The sequence below is a fragment of the Furipterus horrens genome, unplaced genomic scaffold (genome assembly GCF_987537825.1).
Source record: "Furipterus horrens unplaced genomic scaffold, mFurHor1.1.pri manual_scaffold_9, whole genome shotgun sequence".
Taxonomy (NCBI): Eukaryota; Metazoa; Chordata; class Mammalia; order Chiroptera; family Furipteridae; genus Furipterus; species Furipterus horrens.
Window position 1 is genome coordinate 14,642,465 of NW_028327179.1, and position 15,019 is coordinate 14,657,483.

A 15,019-nucleotide genomic window follows, 5' to 3' on the forward strand; every position below is an offset into this window, starting at 1 on the left:
CATCATTAAGTACTTAGGATAAAATAGCTTGCCATTTAAAATTTACTTTTAAATACTCCAGCAAAAAAATCATGAAATCGAAACAGCTTCAGTTTATCAAATGCCTTTCTTTTATACCATCATAGATAAGAGCTACTTCTTCAATCGCCATAAGAGAATACTGTCCTTCCTTCAGCAGCTCAGTGCACCCCACAACTGAAGAGTTGTTGAATGGCAGCATGAAAGGAGAAAGCACAATGGGCAAAAGCAGCAACCTCAGGATAAGGAGCCAATTCCGGTCTCATGGTACCTGCCACCTGCTTCGTGGCCTTGGTTTGGGCAGCAGATCTGACACAGAACAGACAAAACAAAGTTAAGGGTAGGGCAGATACCTTTGTAGAGCGATTCTGTTTCCAAGATGATTTGTCTATCAGTAATGGAAAGGACATTTGTTGGAATGTAAGCAGACATATCACCAGCTTGTGTTTCTAGGACTGGTAAGGCAGTCAAGGGGCCGCCATCAAAAGTACCGTTCATTCTGGCTGTTCTCTCCAGCAGATGAGTGTGAGTAGCACACATCACAAGGACAGGCCTCGCTAGCCACGGAGGGGTCTCTGGAGAGGCAGAGACATCTGATGATGAGCCTGTTTGGATAACCTGTCATAGAAGAACAAGACACGTTTGCCATTATCCCTAAAATATTCTCCCATGGAACAGCCAGAATGAGGGGTCAGGTACTGCGTTGGGGCAGCAGCCTAAATCACAATGGTGCACCTCATGGCATCTGCATCTGGAATTCTCTTCACCAATCAGGCAACAGTGAATCTCTTCTGACCAATAGCTGAATAGATATGGTATGGCTTCTTCTTTTTATCAGATCCACCATTGAAACGTTTCTGGTTAATGATTATGCAAATCATTGACATTTTACCAGTCTGTCGGTCACCAATAATCAGCTCATGCTGACCACAACCAATCAGCACTCAAGCTATCCACAGCCTAATGCCAGTCTGCATCGGTTCTTGGAAAAACGATCCCAGGGGCTTTCAGGCCAACTTGCCTATAGGTCTTGCAACCAACAGGACCATTTCCATCAATGACAGTACCATTCTCGCCAACTAGAATGTCCACAGTGGCTCCTGTCCTCTTCACAGTATCTTCTTCCTTAGTCTATCATTTCCAAACACAACACCAACATTGTCAGGGTCCAAGTTCAGAGACATATTCTTCAAACCTGAGGAAAACGCTACCATTTCTTCTGCTTGAACAATTCTCAACCCTTGTACTCAAAAAATACCATCACAAATACTTGAGACACTCCCAGGCTCTTCAAGGTCAGCAGAGCGATTAGCTCCAAGAATATGCTCTTCACAAACAGAGAACACATCAGTAGTGCCAGTCTCTGAAGGCAAGTGTTAGAGGCAAGTATGTTTCCTGTGGCAATGAAGGATGATCCCAAAGCATTTTTGGAGACTAGCCCAGCCTAGCAAAGGAGAGTGCAGGCCACAGTCCAAGGCCATGTGCACAGACAGCACCTTTGCATTCTCCTTTGGTGGTTCTTCTGCAGCCTCTGGACTGACTCCCAAGTAAATATTAACAAAAGAAATTACACTACTATTTTGAGATAGTATATTAGTATTATGAGATAATTACGCTAGTATCAGACATAATGTGCTCTTAAGAAAAAATATACTTTTAAGGAATATACTGTTAAGAAAAAATATACTTTTTAAATATGTACTTTTAAGAAAAAAATTCTTATGAACAAAGTGAGTTGCAACATAATTCACTAGAAAGATAAAATAATTTTTATGTAATTTTTAACTTTTTATGAAATTTTCACACACAAAAGTTTAAAAAATGTTACAATGAACACCTATAAATCCACTTCTTAGATTCAACCATTAACATTTTCATATTAGCTTTATTGATTTATCAATCTACATTTTTTTTTATTATTGTGGTTGAGCTGTTTTAAAGTATCACACATTATGACATTTCATGCCAAAATATTTACACATCTAAAAATAAATAAATAAGGACATTCTCCTATCTAAATAAAATGCTATTATTACCCCAACAAAATAAAAATAGCTCCCTAATTTCATCTCATACCCATTCTACAGTTAAATTTACCCATGCCTTCAAAATGTCCTATGAGCACAGTAGGGTGATTGTTCAAAAGGCGTAAAGTGCTATGATCCTTCATTACTTGATACCTATCCTAAGCATGAGGGAATGTGGAGACATCCAATCAAAACTCTATTACCAGTGAGAATGTGAAATGATACAACTGCTTTTGGAAAAAAGTGCATTCCTTAATATACTTACCATATGACCCAGTAATTTCACTCCTAGCTATCTATCTCAAAGAAATGAAAACTTATATTTACAAAAGACTTTTACAAGAACGTTAATAGTAGCTTTATTCATAACAGCCACAAATTAGGAAAAGGCCAGATGTTCATCAATAAGATAATGGATATACAAACTGTGTTACATTCATATAATCAAACACAATTCATTAATAAATTACTGAAATTTTCTTAACTTCAACTTTAAAAACCTAGACTATTTTTTAAAAATCAACTTCAAAATAATATTGATTTTCCACATTAAAATACATAATGACTCTTTGCATAGAAATAACTAGGGTAAAATATTTAATAGCTTCCCATTTAAATTATATCCATCTATCACAATATATTCAGATGTGCATTTGAAGATAAAGAAAAAGATTTTCTCAACATCCCAGAGAATTGGGGAAAAGTACAGAGAATATGAGCAAAACATGTAGAATCGCTTGTTTATTAATATTAAACCACTATACTTGAAACATACATTGGTGTTTCACATAGTATTTCACCCCCTAGAATGAGTTATTTTCCAGAAAATTTCTCAGTTCCTTATACAAACATAGATCTAATCTCTCCTGTCTTTAGATATGTCTCAGTTCTAGAAATTATCACCATTTTTGTTCTTAAGCTGAAATTGAAATTATACATTAAATTAAAATAATAAATGAATTCATTTGTCAAGTCATTCAATAAATATTTACTATGCACCAGCTACTAGGCTGGGTGCTGGGGTCAAGAGAGTCTCTGAATATATAGAAAAGGCTCTTACTTTAGAATGGGTAGTGAGGGAAGGTCTCTGTAGACATGGCATTTTAGTTGAGACTTAAAAAATGTGAAGAACCCACTCATGCCAAGAGCTGAGAGAATTGTATTCCAGACAGAGAGAAGAGCATGAATAAATGACTGAATGCATTAAACGCAGACCACAAGTGATACAGGATTCCAGAGAAAAGAGCAATCCCTTCAGGCTGGGACTGCAAATTTGGAATTGTCTATGATGTAGGTAACACTAGAGAAGCACATTGGAAAAAAAGGATCAGACTCAGACTAAACAGAGGAAGAGAAAGACATTCCAGGCAAGGAAATGGAAAAGAACAAATCTAGACTACAGTAGTGCCCCCTTATACATGCAGGATTTGTTCCAGGACCCTCATTGGATGCCTGAAACCACACATACCTATGATAAGTTTAATTTGTAAGTTAGGCATAGTAAGAGATTAACAACAGCCCTGACAGGTGTGGCTCGGTTGGTTGGACGTCATCCTGCAAAGTAAAAAGGTCACCGGATCGATTCCTGGTCAGGGCCCATGGCTGGGTCGCAGGTTTGGTCCCAGTCAGGGTGCATACGGGAGGCAACCAATTGATGTTTCTCTCTCACATTGACGTTTCTCTCCCTCTCTATCTCCCTCCCTTCCCCTCTCTCTAAAAATAAATAAATAAAATCTTTTATTTTTTTAAAGCAAGCACCTTCAAAAAAGAGTTTAACGATAAAACTAATAAAAACCATAGGACATTATAACAATATACTGTAATAAAAATTATATAAATGTGATCTGTCTCTTAAAAGAGCTTATTAACCATGCTCACCTTTTCACTTAACAAAAGCACTTTTCAGCTTCTGTGGCACAGCCAAATTGCCAGCATCAACCACTACTCTTGTACTTTGGGGCCACTGCTAAGTAAAATAAGGGTGACCTGAACACAAGCCCTGCAATACCATGACAGTCAATCTGATAGTCTAGATGACTACGAAGTGACTACGGTGTGGAGAGGGAATACAGCACAGACGCCCGGGGCAAAGGGATGGTGCACATCCTTAGAGAGATGGAGCAGACTGAGAGAGATTTCATCACACTCAGAACAGCATGCAGTTTAAAATTTATGAATTGTTTATTAAGTTGCTTGTTTCTGAAATTTTCCATTTAATATTTAAGGATCAAAGTTGACTGTGAATAACAAACTGTGGAAAGCAAAACCATAATTAAGAGGATACTACTGTATAAGGTATAAACAGGTCAGGCAAAGCCTGTCAATAGAAAATAAGAGGATTGCTTAATAGTTATGACCAGCCCTGGGCTCAGGCTTCATCTATTTGGAATTCCAACAGGACATTCTAAAGTGGCAAAGGGCCCCAGAGGACACTTTCTGTCTGGCCCACACTCACGCCCTATCGCCAGCAAGAAATACTAGTTATTTTGGTTTTGCAGAGGTAAAGGACAGTATTATACTTTCTATCTGGCCTTCTGGTTTGTGAAGAAACCAATGTCCCCACTTGGGCATCAGTATATGTGAGAGTAAACTCCATGAAGAAGTTAAGTAATGAAAGGTATAACTTAAGTCTTCCTGTGGTAAAAGCAAGAACCAAGCTCATTATTTCAGTGGTAAAATCACCTGCATTCTAATCAACAATAAGAAAAATTTCCCCTCGTTGGAGTTGGCCTTGACTTCCTTTCCAGCCTCGAAAATCCTAACCTTCCTAGAAACAGAGGGCAGAGCAGCCCCTTCTGCAATCTCTCAGCCCCTCAGCGGAAGCTGTATGTCAGAAAAGCCACTTGTTTTAATTGGTAAAAGAGCTATCTTCCTTCTGATGGTAACCATGGTTATTTAGCACTGTAATTAAACCCAATATTGCTTTTAACAAATTATATTTAGGATAGAAGATAGAAAGAATTAAATCATGTAGAAAGGCAAAAAGTGATTTTTACTCAAAACTTTCATGATTCATTCCACTTTCTTTGGAAGAGTTTAGTTCCAATTGTCATTTATTTTCACAGGCATGTAAACCTGTCTGAGGAGAAAAAAAGAACAAACTGCATTAATATAGCAAACACCCCATCCCCACGCCCAGCTTCTGCCTGCTTTCTACCTCTCCTGTAAGTGTATCTTTGTGTGGAAGCTAAGGGAAGGGCATTTGCAGCTAAAAGGAGCTCTTATAGTTCGCAACAAGCCCTGTTTATATTCTTTACATTTTTAAATACATCAGGTTCAGGCACATACCAAAGAAATAGCTGCCCTTTTATTACATGAGTGAGTGATAATGGACAATGCTAAAAACAAGGAGGAGTTCCATGTCATTTTCTTACCTCACTTCTCCATGGAGAGGTCAATTCCAGCCTGAGGACCAGTCCATGAAGCCTGTGCAGTGGGTAGAAGTCATCCCAGACAAAGTAGAAAAGTGGATCCAGAGCTCCTGCAATTCAAAATGCTCTCAAATCAACAGTTAAGCTTTGGAGAAATGGCTGGAGGTGTTTAAGGCTTTGCCTGTTAGTATTTCAGAAAACTCAGAGAAACAATCTTAAATCAGACACAATCAAGTCACTATCAAAGCAATCTCAGGCTTCCTTAGAACATCATAAAATGATCCATTTGTAAAACCTAAAGAGATTACAAACAGCAAAATAATCGACCAAGAGCGTGGTTTTGCATCCCATTTTGTCTGGCATCTAGGAAGTAGGAAGTGATAAAAAATATATCTTGGTCACAGAAAGTCCCTAACCTAAATCTTGCAAATAAAATCTTAGTACTAGATTTTACGGTGACAGAGAACTGCCATAGATGAGTTGATAGTGTCTTGAATCCCACAGTGGGTACAAATATGGCCTAGAGGGTAGACTGAAAAGATTCTGTTCACTCTAAAGAATACGCACTCAGTTGGTCCCTAACTTCCCTTTCTTCCAAGTTTGAACATGAGAGACATGATTGTGGCGATTGTGGTGGATTCACTCATTAGCTTCCAACTGCCACAGCCTGATGCTTCCAACTCCCCAGGAACTGGTTCCTCTCCCATCACTCCCAACCCCAGCCATCCTGGGCCATCTCAGCATGGCTGAGTGGGCTGCCACCAATGCCTGGGAGCCAAATGTGTAGCATGGTATATCTTTGCAGACTCTACGCACACTGCTGACCCAGGCCTTTGAGGAAAGAGTGAAAAGTGGACAGAGAAGCATCACTCTTGGATCGAAGAAGTTGTGAGGTCCTGGGGACACCATGATGGGAAGATGCTTGAGTTTACTTAAGCCAAGATCAGCAGAACAGCTGGTAAGACATGGTGGTCAAGAGCACAGACTGGAAACGGACTCTTCTGGATGTGAATCTCTGCTATGCAGTCTACAAGATGTGACTATAGCCCGTTTCCAGCTTCTCTGCACCATAGTCCCTCAGATACAAAACAGGGGTAACAGAACCCACCTCCCAAAGTTTTGAAGATTAAATGAGATAGTAAACATGAAGAGCACAGCACAGGACAGAGCCCTGAGTAGATGCTCAATAACTGTTATTACAACAATCCCATTACATGGGGGGCATTATTAAGAACAAATTCTCCAAATCCTTCCTGCTCTAAATCCTTCCTCATAGGGCATATTCTGGTTTTGAATAGTTTTAATTTAATATACTAACATCCGCCAGGAGGCAGAAGGTCCCCTTTCTGTGCCCTCCTGCTTCAGCAATTATTCAAGGCTTTCAGACTTACAGTTTAAATTTGAAGAAAAGACGAAAGGGAATTTTTTTCCCTCTATTTCAAACTCATGAAAATGAAAATAAATTTTTTATATAAAAATTAAACATAACCTGATGTTATATAAAAATTCTCAAACACTGGTGGTTCAGAATGCTTCCTTTCCTCAAACCCTGATATTACATCCACCTTATCACCCCCACACACACCTGAAAAGCCTCCTCAGACCATGGTTTCTCTGTGTGAAGAGTTGGTAGATGTTTTTAAAGTGTGAGTATGTGGATGAATTAAGCACCTGCGTTCAGTGAAAAATAATGGTTTATTCAAATGAACGATGCTGCTAATCAACACTTAGAAGCAATGCAAAGAGAAAGACAAATGCCACAAGATCTGAATCACACGTGGAATCTAATGAACAAAATAAACTGATGAACAAAATAGAACCAGAGGCACAGAAACATGGAACAGACGGACAGATCTCAGAGGGGAGAGTGGAGGAAGGGGCTGGATAAGAGAAGATGAAGAGGTTAGCCAAAGAACATAAACGCATCATCCACGGACACAGACAAAAACTTGATGAAGGCCATGGGGCAAGGGGGGGCGAGGAATGGATAGAAGTGGACAAAGATGGGGAAGGAAATGAAGGACATCTGTAATAGTGTCAACAATAAAATAAATAAATGAATAAATAAAATAAAAATAGAACTACCTAAAAAACAAATAAAAGCACTGTGAAGTTACACTTGAACTACTAGCCTCACTGGAGGTCCTAAAGTCATTCTGAAAAAAATGTTTGAAGAATACTGGCATTGGTAAATTCTAAAAAACACTAACTTAAAGAAATTTTTATGGCTTAACTTCCTTACTTAGATACACACTAATATTACTGATTCACTTTTAAGCCAAAAGCTATAAACTGACAAAATGATCTGATTTCTGACCACTGACCAATCCCCTCCCGGCTCTCTAAGCCAATTATGATTACCCACTGTACATTTTATCCCGTCTTTTCACTGCTCTGCAAAATGCTTCTGGCCTGCTGCTCATGACATAAAGCAAAGTCTGAGGATGATCACCTATTTTGTACTTCCTTTGTCCTTATAGTTCTATACTAGTGGAGAGATTTCACCACTTTGTCTCCCCAAAGTGGATATTAATCACTTTCTTAGGTTACCCTCTGGCATCTATAAGGACAGCATGAAGTAATGGAAAGAGGTCAGGCTTTAGACTTGTCGCACACCTCGGTCTAAATCTTTTATCTGAAACCAAAACGCTTAATAATTGAGTGAAAGATGATTATCAACTGTGATACAGCCACATGATAGAATAACCATGAAAGTTACCTAACAAAACAGAAAGTGTAGAATCGATTAGTAACTAGTTTTAACAAATATTTACCAGACAGAGTTCTATATGCCCAGGTTTTACCAGTGAACAAAATGAAGTTCTTGCCTTCGTGAAGCTCAGATTCTAAGAAGCATCAGAAGAAACACATGAATATACAATTTAATGTTAGCTAGATCACAACTATGGAGAAAAGTAAAAAGAGAAAAACGCTAGAGGTATGCCATTTTAGGCAGGTGGTCAAAGACAACTTCCCTAAAGAAGTAACATTTGAATACCTGAACGGGAGGGTGGGAACCATGAAGCTATCTGGGAATGAGAATTACAAATGGAGAAATACCAGGCTTGAAGCTGCTAAGGGGAAACCATGTTTGGTATGGCCTCGGAAGAGAAAGTCAATATGGCTGGAGGAATTAAGGAGGAGGAAGTTGGTATGAGGTTACAAGGCAACCAGGAGCAAATGAGGGCTTTTGCGCCCCTGTGAGAATGCTGTATTTTAAGTGGAAATGAGAAGGTAATAGTGTCAGCTGGGGAAACAAGCTTCGCATTTATATACTAACATGTCAACAGCAGTTGTCCCGGGTAGAAAAATTTTGGAATTTTTCCCCTCGTTTTGCTTTTCTGTATTTATCTCATTTTCAGATTCATTTCTTTCTCTCCTCTCCTCCTCTAGCTCTCTCAAAAGAAACCCTACCATCCCCCAACCAGAGGCTGTTAAAAATCATTAAGGATTTCAAGTATTTAAAAAATGGCTTCAGTTAACTCCTCTATTTGTTTTGTTTTTGTCTATTTCATTACATGTCCCCTTTTCAGGTAAACACTTCTCTAAAGCAAGGGAAAACGATGTAACTACATTAAGAGCTACTCAGCTCAAAGTGGTTAAAAACAGAACATTGTTTGCAATTAAACCTAAGGTGCAAGTCACAGATTCTTATCTAAGCTGTTAACACTTTAGGCTTCAGATAAATAATTAAACTAGACAGGAGACTTCCAGTCAAGACGCTGCATAGGTAAACATGGCTCGCTTCCTCACACAACCACATCAAAATTACAACTATAGAACAACCATCACTCAGAACCATCAGAAATCGAGTTCAATGGAAGTCTGACGACTAAGGAATTAAAGAAACCACATCCATCCAGACTAGTAGGAAGGGTGCAGACACAGAATAGGCTGGTGGATAAAAATTTAGGAGGGATATCTCAGGAACAAAGAGTCCCAGCCCAGGGTTCCAGTTCCAGGAAGGTAAGTCGCCACCATTTCTGCCTGCAAAAAGCAGCAGGGATTGAATTGATGGAAGAAATTGCTGGAGCCCCAAGCAATTCCTCTTAAAGAACCCACACATGGACTCACCTACTCAGATTCACTCCCTCTGAGCTCCAGCACCAGGGTAGCAGCTTGAAAGGCACCAGTAGCATAAAGGGAGAAACTTAAGTGTCTGGCATCAAGAGCAAAGGCCATTGTTCCTTTTCCGAACCCTCCTCCCAGAGTCATAGAGCTGGTAAGTTCTTGCCATATCTGAGACCTCATCAACCTGGCTACCACTGTCTGACCTGCCTTGGAGATCCCCAGAGACTGCACCCCACCCAATGGGCCCACCCAAGCTGCTCTTCCATATGAATGGCTGGTCTTAGTTTATGCTTCACAACTTCCCAAATCCTCTAAAACAAGCAACAGCTGGCCTCAGTGAGCCCCAGGCCTGGCACTAGAAGCAGCCAGCCTAGATTCACAGCTTGGCTTTATCTGGGAATCTCCAAGCCTAGCACAAGTAGCAACCATCTCAGATTGCTTTGTAACTCAAGGCAGGGTGTCCCGAGGCAAACCACAGGTGGGGGCTGATCTTCGCCTGCAACCACCCAGGAAACCACATGGTTTGCACACCCAGTGGACAGCTACAGTCCAACGTCAGAGCACCACCATCCTGCCCCTGCACAGTTGATCCTCCATGGAGGGAAGAGGTTGGTAGTCAGTGGTAACAGCCAGTCCTTGCAGCTGACTGGCCTGGGTAAATCCCTCCCATTGATCTGCCAACAGCAGCTAAGGCTCAACTACAAGAGGAGGGTGTATTCAGTCCACATGAAAGGCACACCTCAAGTGCCCAGTTTGGGATATAGGGGAGGCTGTGCCACTGGACCCTACAGGACACCCACTGCATTAGGACACACTACCAAAACAGACAGTCATAGCAGCTCTACTTAACACATAGAAACAAACGCAGGGAGGCTGCCAAAATGAGGAGACAAAGTAACATTGCCCAAATGAAAGAAGAGATCAAAATTCCACAAAAAGAACTAAACAAAATGGAGATAAGCAATCTATCATATGCAGAGTTCAAAACACTGGTTATAAGGATGCTCAAGGAACTTAGTGAGGACCTCAGCAGAATAAAAGATTCACTCAGAAACCAAGGATACACTAATTGAAATAAAGAACAGTTTACAGGGAAACAACAGTAGAGAGAATGAAGCCGAGAATCAAATCAATGATTTGGAACATAAGAAACCAAAAAACAACCAATCAGAACAAGAAAAAAGAATTAAAAAAAAGAATAGTGTAAGCAGGCTCTGGGACAACTTCAAGAGGCCCAACAGTTGCATCATAGGACTGCCAGAAGAGGAAGAGGAAAAGAAAGAAATTAAAAATTATTTGAAAAAATAATGAAAGCAAGCTTCCCTAATTCGATGAAAGAAATAGACATGTAAGTCCAGGAAGCACAGAGAGTCCCAAACAAGATGGATTCAAAGAGGTCTACTCTAAGATACATCATAATTAAAATGCAGAAAGTTAAAGATAAAGAGAGAATCTTACAAGCAGCAAGAGAAAAGCAATTAAGTTAACTACAGGGGAGTTCCCATAAGACTGTCAGCTGATTTCTCAAAAGAAACCTTGCAGGCCAGAAGGGATTGGTAAGAAATATTCAAAGTCATGAAAAGCAGGGACCTACAGCCTAGATTGCTCTACCCAGCAAAGATATCATTTAGAACTGAAGGGCAGATAGAGCTTCCCAGATAAGAAAAAAACTGAAGGAGTTCATCATCACGAAACCATTATATATATGAAATGTTAAAGGGACTTATTTAAGAAAAAGGAGATCAAAAAATAGCAATAAATGAACAATAAAATGGCAATAAGTACATATCTATCAACAATTGAATCTAAAAAACAAACTAAGCAAACAAGAACAGAAACAGAATCATAAATAAGGAGAGCATTTTGATGGTTTGCAGATGAGAGAGGTGGGGGGGTGATGGGTGAAGAGGTGAGAGGATTAAGAAGTATAAACAGGTAGTTACGGAATAGCCATGGGGGTAAGTACAGCATAGGAAATGGAGTAGCCAAAGAACTTACATGCATGACCCATGGACAAGAACAATGGTGTGGGAATTGCCTAAGGGAATGGGGGGGTGCTGGGTGGAAGGGGTCAACAGGAGAAAAACTGTGACACCTGTAATAACATAATCAATAAAATATAATTTTATAAAATGAGATCAGACAGATTCTCTAATTATGGTATCATTAAAAAGGCAGACTTGAGCCTCTAAAATCTATTTAACCGAGTCAATTAAGTGTTGCTTGAAAGACAAATGAGTCCCAAGTTATCATTAACTACGTGAAGTAATTTTTAAATTACTTTTAAAGTAAACCCAACGATATTCTGAAATAAATTTGAAAGTTTTTAGTATCTTTATTGATGTCTTATGTGCCAACATCCTGATTAACTAAGATTAACTGAGATATAAATACTAAGGCATGACTTACAAAAAGTCAACAATAAACTTCAACTTGAGGATACAAAACCTAGGAAACCACCTTTAATTACAATCTTCAGACTTGATTCCATCAATCCTGGACTCAATTCTCTTCTATTATAAACAACACAACTTGCCATTTTTCTCTTTTGAAAAAGTTACCAGAAGTTGATGGAACGAAACCCCAAATTTTCTAAGGTTCCTTTTAATCATTAACCATTTATTAAATACACAACCACCATAAAGAAAAAAACTTATAACACTTTGTAAGTACAAATAATATATTTTATTTCTTCCCTGAAAACAACAACAAAAAACAAAAATGTCCACAGCTAATAAGACCGAACACTTACGCCAAACTTCACCTGGCAATGGTATATAATTAATTTCTTCACACAAAGAAAGAGTACAGAGAAAGTTTGGAAAGCTACCTTTCATGATATGATATTTTCTCATACTTATTTTAATAAAACACTATAATTATTGCTACTATGTGTGGTAGCATATTGTAATAACGAACAATATCCAAAACAAAATTCAATATAGTCTAAATCTAGAAGCTAAATCTAGCTGCACTTAAGCAGTTATTATAGAGAATAAATACTATGAAATAAAGGGCACCATATGGCAATTAAATTTGCTACAAGGGAAATTTAAATAAAGGTGTCCTTTGCTCTATATTAGAATTAATATTAGGATCTCTTGTGCTATATACATTAACTGTTTTCCTAAAAAGATAGTCAATCTTCATAATTTAAATTATATCTTAAATGTTCTTAATTATTTTTAAGTAGCCATTACATAAAACAAACATCTAATGTATCTGTTATACAAATCCAAAAGTTCATAAAGCAGGATACTCTTATATAACATTAACATTTTCCAAGCAGTATAATGCAGTACAAATACCTTTATACAACTATACATCTGGCTAAAGTCCCTAAGAGCCTGTTTCACAAATATCTCCATCTCCCTTCCCCTGCCAGCATAGATAAAAATTATCCAAATGTGGCAATTATGTGCTTTCCTGACACTGAAAGGGTTAAACTTTTAAATTAACATTCATGTCTGTGAAAAATTCATGAGTTAATATTTATTTTTAATTTCATCATAAAAATATCTTTTATTCTTCAGAATACATGTAGGAAAGTCTTACATATGAGATTAGAGATTACTCTTTTAATGTTATTTAATCATCCCAATGTTTAGAGTAGGTTACTGACAGTGGCTACTACCCATTTCAAGATTATACTCATACAAATGTAATTTTTAAAAATATACAATAATTGTCCTCCAGTTATTCTGAAGGATAGTGCAAATGAAGACATTCTTTGGGTCATGATTTCAAAACATTATTTTCAGCATGATACTTCCTTTCTCTGCTCACAATCTGCATAACAAAATATAGTCCTGGAAGTAAGCACACTTTCTAACAGTATTGGTCTAACCGCTATATACACTGAGAACAAATGACAGAATGACTCAATAACAATATTCTTCATTTGTCTGAAAAACATGTTATATATTTAAATAAATATTTTATAGAATGAACCCACATCTTTCAGTGTTTTTATTTCAGCTTGATCTTAAAACACAAAAGGTTTATACAAAGGTTTATACCTGCATACCACATCAACCATGTTACCAAATTCCCTTTACAGATATAGTACAGCATTGAAGAGGCTTGCCTGAAAGCAAACTAATAACTTTTAAATCTATGTACAGAATTAGAGTCCCATGAATCCAGCATATTCCTTGAAAATGTGGAGAGCTTTGAATGTAAAGCATTACTCTATCCTAGCCAGCGATTTATTGTAAAAGCTTTTCTGCCCTAGGATATAATCCATGGTGGATGTAGCAGCACAAGGTGATCTTCAACTGCTATCTAATGCTGCCTGATACATTAATCCTTTTGTTTGTGGTCATGGGCACCAGATTCCCACTAGTACCATTAGTAGTGTTGGTTGCTGAGCCGTTCACAACAATATAGTCGACTTTGCTTTCTAGCTTCACCAACCGCTGTAAAATATCGTCCAACAGGACAGCAATTGTCCTTTTTAGATCCGCTAGGAGAAAAAATAAAAATAAACCATATTAAACAATGACAAAGCACTTAATATTTGTGTTTTCATAGTTTGAGAAAAAAGTGAACAATGAGTATTCTGAAAGAAAATATACTAAAGAGAAGGCACTCATAGCACAAATATAAAAGGCCTAATTATTTTAATCAATAGCATCACATGTAGAGCTTCTTAAAGAAATTTCAGAGTTATAAAAATTCTCACTCTTCTAGTGCAATAAAACAGATTTAAAGTCTGGTTCAAAGGTTATCCCTTTAAGGAACTGATTTACAGTATTCCCTCACTTATCGCGAGTATTACGTTCCAGACCCACCTCCTCGTTAAGTACAAACCTTACATTTATTCTACACTCTTAAACCTACGTAACTTTAACAACATATGTATAGAGTACCACAAAATCCCGCGATATAGCAAAAAATCCGTGATAAGTAAATATAATATTTGTAAAAATCCCGCGATACAGTGAGGCCGCGATAAGTGAACCGCGATATAGAGAGGGACTACTGAAAGCAATCTGTAAAGATGACTGTGGACTAAGCAGGTAAGCTAAAAAGCTGAGCTAAGTGCCCTGGCTGCTGTGGCTCAGTGGATTGAGCGTCGGCCTGCGAGCTAAGTGTCACTGGTTCAATTCCCAGTCAGGGCACATGACTAGGTTGCACGTCAGGCCCCCAGTTGGGGGTGCAAGTGAGAGGCAACCAAACAGTGATGTTTCTCTCCCTCTCTTTCTCCTTTCCCCTCTCTCTAAAGATAAACAAACAAATAAATAAATTATTTAAAAAAAAGAAAAAAAGCTGAGCTAAGTAAAAAATTCAATGAAACGCAGAAACAGGAAACCTGGAACTTCCGCAGTCTGAAATGTGGGGAGCCTAGGATGCACAGCAGATGCCAGGAATCTGATTAATACAGCAGAGATACCAGCAGAAGCTCTGACTTAAATTTCTTCCAGAATGATGGGGAAAACTGTATCTTCTAATATATTTGGGAGATTAAGGGTTTCAGTAGAACAAATTGTCAAGAAAAAAATTACGACCTTTTCTTCCTTAAAATTCTCT

The 15,019-nt window shown here is 38.3% G+C and overlaps 1 protein-coding gene and 1 pseudogene across 1 annotated transcript in view; both read right to left on the reverse strand.

The window, feature by feature from the left end:
* Positions 1–88: 88 nt before the first annotated feature.
* On the reverse strand, positions 89–5,078 carry LOC150001331 (ATP synthase F(1) complex subunit alpha, mitochondrial pseudogene; annotated as a pseudogene).
* Positions 5,079–12,134: 7,056 nt separating this feature from the next.
* CCDC126 (coiled-coil domain containing 126) overlaps positions 12,135–15,019 on the reverse strand; it is a 33,278-nt gene continuing 30,393 nt past the window's right edge. Inside the window, exon 3 of the mRNA XM_090287804.1 lies at positions 12,135–13,952. Coding sequence (XP_090143930.1) covers positions 13,768–13,952 — 185 coding nt within the window. The 3' untranslated portion in view covers positions 12,135–13,767. The remainder of the gene's footprint in view (positions 13,953–15,019) is intronic.